General features: G+C 41.2%; 1 protein-coding gene and 2 long non-coding RNA genes across 8 annotated transcripts; 1 reads left to right on the top strand and 2 right to left on the bottom strand.

Annotated features, from left to right (window-relative positions):
- Positions 1 to 327: 327 nt before the first annotated feature.
- Positions 328 to 15,485, bottom strand: LOC117776709. Its single transcript, XR_004616482.1, has 3 exons — positions 14,178 to 15,485; positions 12,073 to 12,077; positions 328 to 339 (listed from the first exon to the last, which is right to left on the bottom strand). It is a non-coding gene; the product is annotated as an uncharacterized LOC117776709 (long non-coding RNA).
- tars2 (threonyl-tRNA synthetase 2, mitochondrial) lies at positions 852 to 12,246 on the bottom strand. Of its 6 annotated transcripts, none has more exons than XM_034610893.1 (18): positions 11,643 to 12,246; positions 9,717 to 9,898; positions 9,510 to 9,624; positions 9,092 to 9,213; positions 8,579 to 8,693; positions 7,609 to 7,673; positions 7,203 to 7,281; positions 6,496 to 6,642; positions 6,280 to 6,378; positions 5,121 to 5,290; positions 4,870 to 5,032; positions 3,788 to 3,925; positions 3,291 to 3,368; positions 2,583 to 2,683; positions 1,688 to 1,789; positions 1,520 to 1,592; positions 1,269 to 1,383; positions 852 to 1,122 (listed from the first exon to the last, which is right to left on the bottom strand). In XM_034610893.1, exons 1-18 carry the CDS (start codon positions 11,850 to 11,852, stop codon positions 980 to 982), a joined length of 2,217 nt encoding a protein of 738 aa, XP_034466784.1. In that variant the 5' UTR covers positions 11,853 to 12,246; the 3' UTR covers positions 852 to 979. The 6 variants fall into 6 exon arrangements, with proteins under 6 accessions (XP_034466784.1, XP_034466785.1, XP_034466790.1 ...); XM_034610894.1 differs by having other exon boundaries at positions 8,579 to 8,687; positions 11,643 to 12,244; XM_034610899.1 differs by having other exon boundaries at positions 8,579 to 8,687; positions 9,717 to 9,892; positions 11,633 to 11,817.
- LOC117776710 lies at positions 12,627 to 13,440 on the top strand. Its single transcript, XR_004616483.1, has 2 exons — positions 12,627 to 12,775; positions 13,046 to 13,440. It is a non-coding gene; the product is annotated as an uncharacterized LOC117776710 (long non-coding RNA).
- Positions 15,486 to 15,607: the final 122 nt, after the last annotated feature.

Raw genomic sequence — 15,607 nt, forward strand, 5'->3', positions numbered from 1 at the left:
TTGGTTGGAGGATGTGATGTGGTTCAGGGAAGAACCCATTACATCTTTGTGTGAATCCAGGATTTCTTTTACTTTCTTTTCAACATTTTCCCTGTTTCCCCAGGGACTAATTCTTGAATCTTGATAAAAATCAGGCACAATGAGGGAGCTGATCTTTGAGTGTGTGCATGTTGGTGCAGCTTGGTTGAATTAAAGGCGACCGTTGGGCTGAGGTGTTGCAGTTTGCTTTCAAATCTGGGCTTGATTGACATCTGTCAATCAGAGGTGACCTGAGTTCAGCGGATGCTCCATCATGAACCTGCCTCACCTTGTCCTCTCTGGAACTAAACACACACTCCTCTCCACCTGTTTCACAATCAGCCTTGTTGAGGCGGTTTCCTTTTGTTCGGTTTATTCTTTCACAGCCGCGACTCCCTCTGCCTCTGTGTCACTGTTGTGACTGATGTCTTTTCCATCCTGCTGCCCCCGCTCAATTAAAGAGGAAAAAATGTCCAATCCCTTTGACCTTTACCTTGACTTGCCTGTTTCCACTAAACACACATGAAAACACACAGCCCTGACATGGCTGCTCCCGCTCCTATTTTAGTCAAATCCCCCTCCGTATCCTCCCTCTCTTCCAGTCTTTTAAAGGTATGCAAGCTCTTCTATTCTGATATCATGACACACGCTTACGTAAGAGGGACGTTTGCATATTTAATGGCCTTAAGTGAACATCTGAGGCTGAGTAATGTTTGCATTAGACTGATAATGATCTTTTAATAGTCTATAATCTCTTCTCTGTCCTTTTTTAGAACCCAGAATTATCAGCGAATGCCATTAGAGGGCAAATCAACAATGAGCGAACGTGCACGTAAGATTAGTTATATGACTTTATTATAAATTTCAGACGGATCTTCAGACAAACCTTGAGTGCAACAGCTTTAACAAGTAAAACAAACATTAATAACATCAGTGGCTCATTATTTCCTGAACGTTTTCCTCAAAACTCGTCTACGTTGCTCCTTGTGTCTCGTAGCTGTGTGAGGGACTTCAGCACCTCCTCTGATGGCCTCCTCCCAAGCTGTTTACCCCGTCTGCTCCTCACACTCACTGTTCCGCTCTCACTCTCCTTATCACCCACCACTGGGTAGAAAAACACAGTAAAATGCCTGTAGTCATAATTAAGTATGATAACTTTAAAAGTAATGAATGAGCAGTTGGAGTTTGTGTAGTAAATTAAAGAACAACAGTGGCAGGCTTCAGTGTGTAGCCTCAGCTTTCATCTTTACCAAATATGTAGTTGTACTGAGCCAGCTGAGCCGAGCGTATCTTCTTATTTAAGGTGGCTCCCTCATCGTCACTGAAATCAGCCATGAAGCCAGCCTCACGAAACTGCCGGACCACCTTAACAGGCGAGGGAGAGACGCTTCTATAAAGGTTTTATCTCTGTAACGTGCTTATCACATTTTAAAGGACAAATGAATGATGACAGCAAGAACGTGTTCTTCCTCAGCTCATGAAATCTTCATCATACACTGACCTGCTTGGCGTATGACGCATTGTTGCCCCCTACAGGAATAACTGTGACCTGCGCCGGAGACAGCCACAGTGGCCTAGACGAGGGTAAGACAGAGGTGATGAGTCAGCGAGCGTCATAAGAGCAAAAACAAAATGCATCTGACTTAATGTGATTGTTGTCATTTCGCACCATTTCCCTCCAAAGTTTTCAGCCAGTATAGCGATCATCCTCTCCAGGGATCCCAGCACCGCTCTGTGGATCATCACGGGCCTGTGCAACTGTCCGTCTCGCCTGAAAGAGAGAAGGTTGATCGAGCCAGTGAATGTTGGGTGATATCCTATGAGAATGCCAGGAATTTCTGTCTGTATGTAAATAAAAATGTATGCATGTTGGGTGAATGGTTGTTTGTCTCTCTTTGTTGGCCCTGCGATACAATAGCGACCTGGTCCAGGGTGTAATCTGCCTCTCGCCCAGCGTCAGCTGAGATGGTTTGACGACCATTATACTGTGGTTGTTTTCTTTTAGTATCTCTGAGATTATTAGGTCACTATGTACGACTTAGCAAATCAATAAGTCAGATGGAATATTATAATTTCTGCATCGATGTGAGGTACATTTAACTCTAATGTGTTTGCTGGATTAACTAAAAAGAGGTGGTCGTGTTCAGCATAAAGTTGTTTCCTCACAAAATGTGCTGTGTCATGACACATATTTGTAATTGCAATGACACATATTGTCATTGCAATTACAGATATTTGTATCCTTATTGATCTCTGCTAAACTGTGTGATAAAATACACTTTTACATACAGCAGACTAATGAAGGAAGTAGGGCAAACAAATACGAGGCTAAACGGCGTTGAAGGCAGAAACATGGAGTATGATCGTATGATCAACAAATTCAATAAAAGACAAACCTTTCATAATGAAATTAGGCCCCTAAGACGTTAGACTCGTACAACTTGAGTGACAAACATGAGGTTTTATCACACAGACCAGCACATTGTGCGAGAGCAAGGTTTTAAAACTCTGCCGATGTAGGAATGTTTAAAAGACTCAGCGCCAAATGCTGAAATTTGACTCACCCGACGTACTGAAGATCAAATCTGATTGGCAGCTGGAAGTCCAACTGGATCGTGGCACACTGGTGTTGTCGGCCAATGGCATCTCTGATCTGAATGTCAATCTATGAAGAAACAGTGTTTTAGTTTCAGGCTTTGTTTCTCTTTTTCAGGCAAGATCTAGTTCTCTGAGACGCTGCTGGTGACAAACCACGTGTATTCTGTACAGACATGAAAACAAATGCGTTGCCAAGACAAGCTGCTAATAGCAAATTTTGGCTATGAAATCCTATCAACATGACTTAGAGGAAGATTTGTTTATTTTTACCGAGCATGTTCTTGTGCGTCCCCACCCTGACTTGATTTACGTCCATAGCCCTGGAGCATATTGACTTCTTGTCTGACTAATTTTGAATTTGAAGGTGTCTACACACTATAATAAAGTAGAAAATAAAAACAACAATGTGTCGTTTTTACACTTTTTACGAATGCTAATATAACAGTTGACCACCAAACAGTACTTAACAGACAAGAGTGGGAGAGGTGTCAATCGTCTCATTTAATTCTTAGCAGAACAGTAAAGTGTAGTTAACAGATTTTGAACTTTTAGCATTAAGTGAATAAAATGAGATGTTGACCAAAAGGTATTTTGGCTGCAAATTTTTTGATAAACTACATTTACTTTGGTGTGTAAATCAGTATCCTTTCGTGCATGATTCACTTTCCACTGACCTTTGGTCCGTAGAAGGCTCCGTCTCCTGGATTCAACTCCCAACGTTCACCAAAGTGCTGCAGACTCCTCTCTAACTGCTGCTCACACAAGCACATGCAGAACATGGAGCGTAGCAAGTGAGTCGGCCCAATAGAAAATGTTAAGTACATTAGTGATTGTCATTTAGGTCCTGCTTGGTTGTGTGTGTGTGTGTGTGTGTGTGTGTGTGTGTGTGTGTGTGTGTGTTGTATGACCATAATGTCCAATTACACTCAATTGAATCAGCTTTAATTGCCTCTGTGCCAATTTAAAAGGCATCTGTGGGGACTTAAAGATATACATCTACCCAGCAGCCTGACACGGAGCAGCGCTCTACTGCAAAGTACCACTGGCTTCACTGATTGGTTAAGTAGATCTTATTAAACCATGTTGTTTTGTTTAAATAAGATCTTTAACTTGGCTCCTCTCTAGGACTAAGTCTGTTTTTGGCGAGTGTGTGAGAATGTTTTGCATTTACCTGCTCAGCACTGTCCCACTGTTCAGGCTCCCCGAGGCATGGTGTGGGACGAGTGGACAGGAGGCAGTGGAAAGAAAACCCAAACACTTGATATACATTCCTCACAAAGTCCAAACAGGCCACAATCTCTTCTTCAAGCTGGGAGGAAAGAATATAACAAAAGCACAAACAACAAGGAGGAATTAATGATACAAAATAAGGAGCTCAGGCACAGGAGTTGAGGATTGTGGATTGTGCTCATCTTTCCACCATTTACAGAAATCTCTGTCTGTGGATCCCATATCTCGAGAACCGTTCATCTCATCGGCTTCACACTCTGCATGTATAGTTTTAAAGGACCAAGAAAATGCTGTGTCGAATTTAGTGCAATTTGGACATGTAATTTGTTCAATATTAATAATATTTGAATAAACAGTCTTCCAGCACTCTGCAGCAACAACAACTGATTATCTAGCTCTGGTTTCTGTGCACTGACTCAAACATTACTGAACTTTGAATAAACAGGTGAAGAGCTCTTTGCGCAGCAGCTGGGGCGCAGCTTCAGGGTTACACGGACTCACTGTCGGTCTTTTCTTCAGAAAGAAAGCTGCAACCAGCATTACCACAGGTCAAGAAAACAGCCCATTCCAAACAGGCAGGTTTAAAACAGGCGCTACACTGGTTTATACTAACTATATTTACTGTAATGCTCTAAATGTTCCATTGGATTAGTATCCATAGTAGTGATTATCATGTGAGTGTTATCTGTGAAGAACAGGATGCCAACCAAGGAGCTAGAGCCGCACAATCAGTATCATGGGAACGTTCCAGGTCTCTCTGTAGGGGATCAGGATTACACAGACTGCAGAGATGTACATATGGAGGTGTAATGTTTAAACAGCACAAAGAGCTTCATTCATCTGGGCTAAGGCCTCCAGGAATGTCTGGAGTTATTTGTACAGCCCATCTAATCACTGTGATATGGTTCCACATGTGTCCCATTTACCGCTTCTATCCTAGTTACTGCACCTCAGCGAGTATGCGGTCGTCGAGAGATGGTGAATCTGACACAAACCCATGCTTGCATGTGTGTTTCTGTGTACCTGCTCAGGTGTGCAGAAGATGTGAGCATCATCCTGGCAGAACCGGCGAACACGAGTGAGACCTCCCAGTGCGCCGGAGAGTTCATTACGATGCAGCGCCCCGAAATCAGCCCATCGCAGAGGAAGCTCCCTCCATGAGCGAACTCGCTGCTCAAACATAAGACTAAAAATAACAAAGGAGAGTCAGCCACTGCGAAGTCTCTGTAATAACACTTCAGTACAGGAATGTGTGTGGGTGTGTGTGTGTTCACCAGTGTGCAGGGCAGTTCATGGGTTTGAGAGCATAGGTCTGAGAGCCCTCTGACGTCACAGTAAACATGTTCTCGCTGTAGTGCTCCCAGTGGCCTGAGCGTTCCCATAATGCAGTGCTGTACAGAGTGGGGGTCATGACCTCGGTAAAGCCTCGCCTTTGGTATTCACTCTGTGAGATGTCAGGAAGGACAATGAGCGACGATGAGTGCAGGACAGAGTCAGACGGTCACACGAGTAATAATCGCAGACTAACGAGAGCAATATCCTGACGACTTATATGAACATGTTTATCCTCAGGACACAATCAACACAGCACATGTTAATGCATGCGTGTGTGTGCGTGTGTGTGTGTGTGTGTGTGTGTGAAACTGATTCTGTTCAAATGGATGTTATTACACTATAAACCCATTGAAGGACGTTTTGGTTATTGGTGCTTAACAGGGCGATCAGGTGTCAGTTAATTAAAAGTGGTTTTATGATTTAATCGGAGGCTGCAGGGGAAAAGTTGAACAGGAGGGATTTGTCTCTGAAATACAGCCTGTAACACCACAGTAGTTCTACCATAGATCTACTGTAACTTTATGTTATAGAATACTGTGTGCATCAGTTTACTCAAAAGCGAAGACAGATCCATGTTAAGGTATTTTTGGAGCAGCAACTCAGATGCAGGTTACATGACACATGTTGATCTATTAACACTGACACAATATATGGTGGTTAAATCGAGGTTTATACTGTATATGATTGTCAGTGCAACTAAATGTTGCAACACTGCCCTTTGTAATTAGCTTAATACGGCTTTAAAAATAATGGTATTTATCATCTGAACATGAGGATTCCTCAATGCACCTTAAGGTGCCTCCTGAGGTTTGTGGGTTTCTTCCCAAGGATTTTGTAGCTCTACTGCTTCTCTCCCAACAACTACACACTCACTTTTTCTCTCAGAAATCCTTACTGTATGTGATATTATCTCCAACAGCCATAACAGTTGAGTGCATATCTAGGTCCAGTCTAACACTGCTGTCAGTCTATGTTGATATAGTCACAGTTAATGTTCATTGATGTCTCATCATCGTTTCTTTTTAGTCAAGGAAAAAAAGGTTGTCATATTTCTCATTAATGACACTAGTGAGTGAACAGTGACTCCTGTGTGTTCACCTTAATGAAGTCAGTGAGTCTGTTGTAGATGTGGGCTCCTTTCGGCAGGAAGAAGCAACTGCCTGGACTGACGTCATTGAAGAAGAACAGCTCCTGGTCCTGAGCAGAAACATGCACACAAGATATTTATGACCAGAAAACCTTTCAACATAAGATTTTCACTTCTCTCTCTTCATCTTGATTTATTCAATTCTCCATATTAAGACTTTGTTTAACCGTTCCGATGCGCCTGTGGTCCCTCCTCCTCGCCTCCTCCTGCTCCTTCTCCCACTCAGCTTTGTCCTTCTCTCCCGGAAAGGCAACACCAAACAGACGCATCAAACCTGAAGACTCCGTCTGATTGGCCAGGGTGACGGGCGACAGCTGCCATGTTACAGAGAGAGAGAGAGAGAGAATACTGAGTGAACAAAGAGGTTGATAGAGAGTGACTGTGAAAGCACTTCTGATGGATGGCAGTGTGTTTGTAGGAGCATAGAACAGGAAACTGGGCTCTGACAAACACAACATCCTGCTGCTGATACTGTATTTCCAGCCTGACTGCCATGAAATTCCAGTCTACCCAGTCAAAGCCCAGTATGGAAACACCTCTTTCTCTCTCTCTCTGTCTGGATCAATAAAGACAAGGAAAATTCCATTTAGCCAGCGTGGGTCCCACAGGATGGTCGGCGCCAAATGGGCCCAAATACAACAGGTTTTTATAGACTAAATGAGGTTAACCCTGCATCGTTGGTTCTGTGGATATTGTTTCAATAAAAAAATAGGCTCTGGCCACCAAACCATAAGCTGAAATGTGATAAAACAGCTGATGCATGAGGCAAATATGGAAGAAGTTGTGCAGTAAATATTCAAGGAAAAAAGAGGTGAGAACACACATAAAACCACAAAGGGGCAAGTGGAGGACCGGCAATTACACACACACACACCTGGAGCATCTTGAAGGCCTTGAGGAAGCCGGTATGTGGGAGGAGGGGTCCGGTGCAGACCCCTATGCTGTCTCCACATCTGTCACACAGAGAAAGAAGAAACAGGTTTAAACATTTCATTCATGTTTTGAAAACATGGACAAGTGAGTCAACATCAGGTACAGATATCTCGTGATGACAATTTTGAGCATAGACCTTAAGGAGTGGTGACAATTTGATCTGTCCTCACTTTTTCAAAAGGGCTGTTTAAGGGTTAAGACTTTTAGGGTTAAGGTTAGACTTAGGTTTAGGTAAGGTTTAGCGTTACGATGATTCCAGCTAGGGTAAGAGAAATGTAATCTGCCGACGAGTGTCCTCACTAAGACAGAAGTACAAGAAAGTATGTGTGATTGTGTATATTACATGCCTGTATACTGCGACGGTGGGACCATTCATCTGCTCCTCAACAAGCTGCAGTCTCAAATTACTGCTCTATAACAACAACAAAAAACACACAAATTCCTTTATTACTACATTTTTATACAGAGAGCAGAACTGCAGGAGCCCTGTCCTCAGTAATTATGTCTTTATAATCACTACTACTCACATTATCATGGGCAACATAGAAAAACACAAGCTGCTACATGTATAGCGGAAAGCAACATGCAAAGATTACAGGTCCACTGTGTAAAATTTATGTGAAAGGGATCTACTGGGAAAAATGCTATGTCAAAATAATCCAAGTGATATTTTCACCAGTGTCTAATTTTCACGAACTGTTGTTTTCTTTACCCTAGAATGGACCTGTATATTTAAATACTTTATATCCACATCGGGGGCGGATCCTCTCTACGGAGGCCCTTTCATGTTTTTTTTACAGTAGCCTAAACTGGACAAACTAAACCCCTTTTGAGTTTTTATGACAACTGAAGGCTGCCAAAGGTTCTCTTTCATGTTTGGAGGGGGGAGAGGAGGTGGGGAGGGTGAGGGGTGTTCAGCTGCAAAATGCCACTTCACCACTAGATGTCACTAGATCTTACCCACTGACCTCTAGTTGTTTTTTTACATCTGTAATAGATTGTTTTTCTCTTAGTCTTTATAAAGGCTGTTGCACCAGCCCATGATAAACATTAACAACATATACCTCATGCCATATATACGCCAGAAGGAGCCACATTCCTAATCAACTATTCAATATCAACTAATATAATGTAAACTAATAACAATTTACATTTTTAGAATAACTCAAATTCAAGGCAAATATTTGACAAGGCATTGAAGCAAGCAAAAAAAACACAAAAGGCCTAAACCAGGTTGATGAAACTGACAGAACTGATTGGACAGGAGTCAAACTGTCTGATGTGAAACGTGTGTATTGGTACTTCTGTATCACTGACCTGGAAGAGCTCTCGCACCTCTTCTACATTCAGCTCCAGTCTGGACAGAGGGAGTTTGAGAGCTGCAGCTTCCTTACATCTGTCCTCCACATCACTTAGAGACAAGGCACTGGAGGTGAAAACAGATTTAGGTAAAACATCACAAACAGAAAAATCTGCGGAAGGACGACACAACTAAGGAGTGACAACGTGATTATGGGGGAGGAAAGGGGTTGTGTATGCATGTGTGAGATTAACTAATCCCTGCAGGGCAAAATGAGTCATAGCAGCACAGCAATAAGAAAACAACAGACCATCACTTGTTAATCAACCTCTTCAAGGAAAATTAACTAAATGTTATTGAAAAAAACAACCATTACTTTTGTATCGGTCAGTTATTCTTATAGTATTCTACTAATGTTAATAGTCTACGCAGTGCCTGATGATATTGGGACGCATGTCGCAAAAAGCAAAACATCACTGGACATGTTTTCAATACAGAAAATATCAGGAATAGTGACATGAATAGCTCACCTGTTATCTTTCAGATGGTCACAGTAAAACCCATGCTCTGATGCTCCTTCTCTGCAAACCTCAGCATCAAAGACCCCCCCCAACACGCCGCCAAGGACACACGCTGCTGTCCTCCATGCTGCCTGACAAAGAGAGGGTGGTGCAGAGTCGAATTGCTGTAAATGGCAACTATGTGAGCGGCATCCCGGGTGCAAACTGTGTACATTTCTTAACTACTCCCTTTCATAATTAAATTAATTAGAATATAATGAACAATATTCAGTGGCATGATTGTCTTTTACGGCTCCTATATTTTAAGTGCACCTCATGCGTTTTTACCTGGACACTTCCCACTGAGGTCAATAAAAATGATTAGGAAAAAAAAAAGTGGAGAAATACTGTAGGATAAGTTCCACCTTAAGCTTAAAGGTGGGATTACCTGTTTTCCCTCTACTGTATCAAACCCCAGAAGTTGTAGTTCGCAGTCTGCCTCTAGGGGATGTCCAAGCTCCCACAGCTCCCCATTCACCTTACTCACCAGTGCCCCCTTCACCCTGCAGTAATCACATGCAACAACACTGTTACAACACTAAAGCTTTAATAAATAGTACAAAATTAAACTTTTCTGCACGAGCTGTGTATTTACCGGACACTCTGAGCAACAAAGAGAGGTGTGGTCACTCCTGCCTTTCCCTTCACCGTCCGGCCGTCAGCCAATCGAATGCTGAGGGGTTTCTCTGAAGCTTCAACCCTCTTCTTAATGCCTCGTTTCTCAATGAGCAACTCGAAGACTTGCAGTCGCTCCGATAAAACTGGCGACACCTGCAGCTGGAAAGAGAGAGATAAGCGTCAAAAGCTGTGGAAAGGAAGAGGGTGACAGAAGTAAAATGTGAAGTAGGAGACAGAGACCAGGAGAAAAAGAGACCGAGGAGAGGAGCAGAAAAGCAGGTTTATATACAGGAGGCAGAATAGATATATACATCATTAATAAAAAGTAATTTTCACTATGACAAAATGTAATTGCTAATTTAACCTCAGTTTATATGCTGTATTGTTATAACATGATAGCATTTGTATTATTTTAGTATTCGAGCAGAGTGAATTATGCACACAAGCCTCGTTTTCCCTCATTAACTTTGTCCCTTATCAATAGTTTATGTCAAGTATTTCTCTCACTAATACATGGAGTGTGGATGTTAGAACAACCTGTTGGATTAATGCAAACCTATTCAAAAAAAGTTGAGTGAGTCCTCCAACACTTTAGTGAACTCCTCAGTAGAACAGTTTCAATCAAAACTGAATTGGAACCATGATGAAGGGTAGATTTACTGATTGGCTATTGTATTAGACTGCAGACATGATTAACTGGCTATTGAAATCTATTTTGATACATCAGTATCAACAGTATAATGACAGTGTTCTAAAAGCTTTAGCTTCATCTTTTCCTCACTTTAATGGCTGTATTATGGCATCATCCAAATGAATGGAAGAAAAATATATTAAAACAAAAATAAATGAATGACATCTTTACACATCAGCTTGATTTTCCTTTTTGTTTTATCACTAACTCCTTGTTAACATTAAATTGTGTGTAGTACTGACAGTCATGTCCCAAATGACCAGTTTGGAGGCATTCAGCCAAAATAGAAATATTTTACATTTGAAAGAAGCTGAAGGTGCGGTTGGGTTTATTTATCTCATGTCGAACACACTAGTTTACTGCATATTAAGCTAAAACTAAGTTATTTTCCTTGTTGATGAATCTGCCACTTTCTCAATTAAAGGATTATTTGTTTTGTCAGGATAAGGTTTGAAAGTAAAGACAGTCTATCTCAGTTTCACAGAGCTCAAGGTCACATCCTCTTTTCTGCTCAATCAATGGATCAAAACTAGGACTGGACAATAAGACAATATTAATATCAATATTCATCCATATAATTTTCATTAAAAGCAATATAACAAAAGTATATATATATATATATATATATTAAAATACTTAGGCATTGAGCACAGTGAGATGGTTTAACAAATATTTTGTTTATCAAGTGTTTGTCAGTCTCTACTCATAAAGAGTTTAAAACCACAAACTTCACTCAGGAACAAAAGCAATCTGTCTTTACACCTAAATAACTGTGAAATTTATAGTGATAATATGATCAACTGATATAAAATGTTTTATCATGATATAATGTGTGTCCCTATGGCCCAGCTCTGTTCCAAAGATATTTAATTTGAAATCATATGAAACAAAATCAAACAGGAAAATAAATCCCACAATCCAAATAGATTTAGTCTTCTGTCATTTGACTGGTGAGTTCAGCTGAACTGTAGCTACAGAGAATTACAGAAATAAAACTATATCTGAACAACATGAATAAGAACAATGTAAATATAACAATAAGTCTAAATAGATGGTATTTAACAGGGTAGTTTAGTTGGCACGACACAAAACAACAAACAACAAAACAATCTGCACAGAGAGCATCTATACACACACACACACAGTGCAGATGCTAACATTAGCTGTGGCTACTGTACTGCTGTCATAACAAGCACGCGCACCTGGCTGTACCTCCTGTGCACGCGGAGTGTCGCACGAGCTGCCGGTCGACAGACAAACAGCTGTAACAGCTGTGTCACCGCCATCACACACGCAAACACACAAGTCTACACACACACGTTCATTTCCAAATCTCCGACATTGCATCCACCGCAAGCGGCCATTACACCGGAAGTCGGAAAGCAGCGGTGACGTCAGGACGGAAACCCGTGACGCCGCCATGAAGCAGCGTGCGCGGTCCCGAGTGTTTACGGTCTAGACCAGAGCGCGCCTCCACAGAGGAGCTGCACATGTGGATAAAGCGAAACATCTGCAGCTGTTCGCGAGAATACCGAGATGTGCACGTGAAGAGTCAGAGCAGGAGCTCTACACTGGATTCAATATGATGTACTTTCACACAAACAGCGCACACACAACCACATGAACCGTGTCTGTAGTTCACTGATCCTCTAGCGTGTGACCACAGACACAACACACACACACACTGAACAGGAGACCCTGAGCTCCATGATAGAGCTGCACACAATCTAAGAATTGGTAGATTGTGGATCAATAATTGGAAAAAAAAAAAACTGAACGCAATTATAAATGTACCATCTACGACATCCATCTTCACCCTTCAATTAATTTACTCATTTTAAAACCCCCCCTCTGGATACTTTTACAAAGTGCAAAAGTAATCAAATGTGGAATTTAACATCTAAATCTGATCTGCTTGAGTATTTAAGTTTTCAATAAAATAACTGAATTAAGTTTGTAACCATATTTCTTCCAAATGATCTGCAATAACTCAGGAGCACGTTAACAGCTCATGTCTGGTTGTGCCATAGTAACAGTATGACTGTACATAATGGACACTGACCTAAGAGCTGAAGTTACCACTGAGATGCCACTTGGGGGAGCTACAACACTGAGAAATTGTATGGTCCCTCTTCATAGTAAAGTGCATGGAATGCATGTAAGGAGACGAGACCCTTTTCTCAATGATACCATGTATTCAGACGCCTATCAATTAATTTTCATCCCACCAAACCGAGACCATTGTACTGCTGTTTTGCCCAACTTTTCATAAATCCTTTGTGAATTTAAAATCTGGGACTAGTGTCACCATGTCCACAGTAAAATGAAGCTGAATGTACACACATGTACATACAATATATTGTAATATAAGCCAGCTACATCTTTTCAAGTGAAAACAGATCAGCCTGAAAAGAAGAGCTGGTAGTTTGGCCTCGTGGTGCAAATACAGCAGAAGTATGTAAGCACCAGTTTGTATGTACGATTAACAACACTACACAGGCATGAAGGCCACAATAAAACATGTCCACATGTCCAGTGTAGCTGACTTGATGCATGAATGCATTAAGGTGATTCACCCTTGTGTCATATTAATTCAATACTACATTTAGATGTAGCTACACAGCCACTGCTTGTTATTCTTTGAAAGTGAGACCGAGGTCATGGCTGCAAAGTTAAGCTAATAAAGCCTGTGTGATAATGAGTAATGCTGCAGTTTAAAACTGACATCAGTAGTGTTGCAACAAATTTGAATTACATTCCCAGAAAATATGGCTTCCCATCAACTGTGTGTATTGTGGTGTGCAAATGTTTAGTGGAAAACACAAACTGAGGTAGTGAGAGAAAAAAGTGAGTTGAGGTCTTTGCAAGAGAAAATAAGTTGTCAAAAACAGCAAAATATCTCCCATGACAAATTTAGACAGAGCACCGACTGCTTACAGTCAGTAACACAAACAAAATTACAGATATATTAAATGTGTGAGGATAAGTCACCCTGTTAAAGCACTAATAATAAAACAGAAAACAAACAAACAAAAGTCTTCTATATAATACTGTCATGTGTTCTGTAAAAAAAGGATGTATGCATATTTTCACTGTGTCAAAATACTGCTGCGGAATGTGTGCATCACACCAGAAAGGATTGGACACTCGAAGACCAGTGATATAGCATCATTGATGAGAACAGCAGTAATAGCAACTTCTCAATATACACAGACACACATCTTCAGTCATTTTCAAACAAACTTGTCTTGAGGGGAAAACGTGAAGATGTTATTTACAAGAGCAATTTAAGAATTCTTCAGAAGGTGCTGAGTGAGCATCAAGAGGTTTAACAGTTCATCTATTTTTCTGTGCACACACCAAACTAATGTGGCTTGATAATTAGCAGTTGGATTGTGACTGCAGAGAAGACAGATAACAGTTTACAGAGTAGTAACAGACTTTGTGTGACATTCAATAAAAGATCTCAGAGGATGTGCCAACAGTGTGGTGACAAATATAATCTTTGTTGTTACATTTTTATAATGTATCTGTTTACCAGCTTTACATGGGAACATCTGCAGATGCCCAGTGTGTCGATGAAGCTGTACTTTCAGGTCAACTTGTGAATGAGCAAAGGGGACACACACACACACACACACACACACACACACACACACACACACACACACACACACACACACACACACACACACACACACACACACACACACACACACACACACACACACACACACACACACACACACACACACTCTCTCTGGAGATATGAGGCTTGGACAGAAACACTCAGCCTGCACCTCTCACTGTGTAGATACGCCACATCAGTGCAGGGCAGAGAGCAGCATCACTGCAACAGCTCCTGTATAAGAAAGCTGCTGACGTCGTGCTGACTCGTGTTTGAGTGTTTTTGGGTGAAGCCACGTGAGCACAAGGGGACTTGGGGGCGAAAGCATGAAAGTAGCAAAGAAATAAAACAGAAGGAGGGGCCAAAACTGAAATATTTAAAGAAACCATTTTCAAAACAATCCTAACTGGCTCAAATGTCTTTCTGATAACACATGTGGGTGCTGCTGCTAGAAAATTACCAGAACTATCTAGTTAAGAAAAACAAAAACAAAACACAAAAAGCGCAAACAAAATAATAATGGAAATGGCAGCAGCTGTGTAGGTTAATGAAAAGTTTCTTGGTGAACAGGCAGAAAATACAGCCCTACAGCGCGATTAAACTAAAACAGCGCAATTCAAGTGACTAATAGTGACCAAATAAAATACCTCCCCCCCAGTTGAATTGAAACTCTGGATTTTATTCAAGTCAGTACATGTTGAAGCCGAGCAAGAGTGTGGTCCAACCTGAAAAGTCTCCCCCCCCACCCGCCATCCTCTACGGAGTATCTTGATGACTCGAGTCTAACTTGAAGCGCGCACAGGCAGACATTAATGTTAGAAATAAAAGACAGAATTATCTTCACCCTCCTCTTCTGCGTGGTGGTTTTCAAAAAGGAGGACAGAAAGGCGCGACAGATAACTGCAGAGAAATTCTTCGGGAGCTAAAAGCTTATCCAAGGCCTCAATCACAGTAAAGACGAGAGGTGCATGAGAGGTGGTCATTTTCCTCTAGCCAGAAACAAGAGCTTGAAGAGAAAAAGCTGCATCATCTCAGTTTCTTTTTTATATTTACAAGCTTAGAAATATACAGTGGGAGAAATAGAAAGGTGAAAAAGGTTTTAGCAGGAGAAGAATATTATTTACAGCAGGTTCTCTGGAAATATGAACAAGTGTTAACCTCAACTGCGACACAAATCTCATTACTTCAAATGAGAAGTACCTTTTTTCAGACAAATAGACGCACTCACACGGAAGAAAAGATAACTTTCAAACCAACATTCATCGTTTCGATTAAACATTTTAAAAGCAATAGTTTGACATTTTTGAAAATGTGATTATTTTTTTGGGGGGGACAAATCCGTCTTTCAAATATGAAGCTGGTGATAAAAGACATTAGCTTAGCGTAGCATAAAGACTGGAAATGGGCAAACAGCTTTTATGCTTCAGTAACAATTGGATCTGCCTGCTGTGAACGAGAGCAAACCTCCTGGAGTCCTGCTGTCGGTGTCAGGAAATCAGCAGAGGCTCAATGAAGTCACTGTGCCCAGTCATGAAATGATTCACTGTGA

This window comes from Hippoglossus hippoglossus, chromosome 16 (assembly GCF_009819705.1).
Source record: "Hippoglossus hippoglossus isolate fHipHip1 chromosome 16, fHipHip1.pri, whole genome shotgun sequence".
NCBI classification, from domain to species: domain Eukaryota; kingdom Metazoa; phylum Chordata; class Actinopteri; order Pleuronectiformes; family Pleuronectidae; genus Hippoglossus; species Hippoglossus hippoglossus.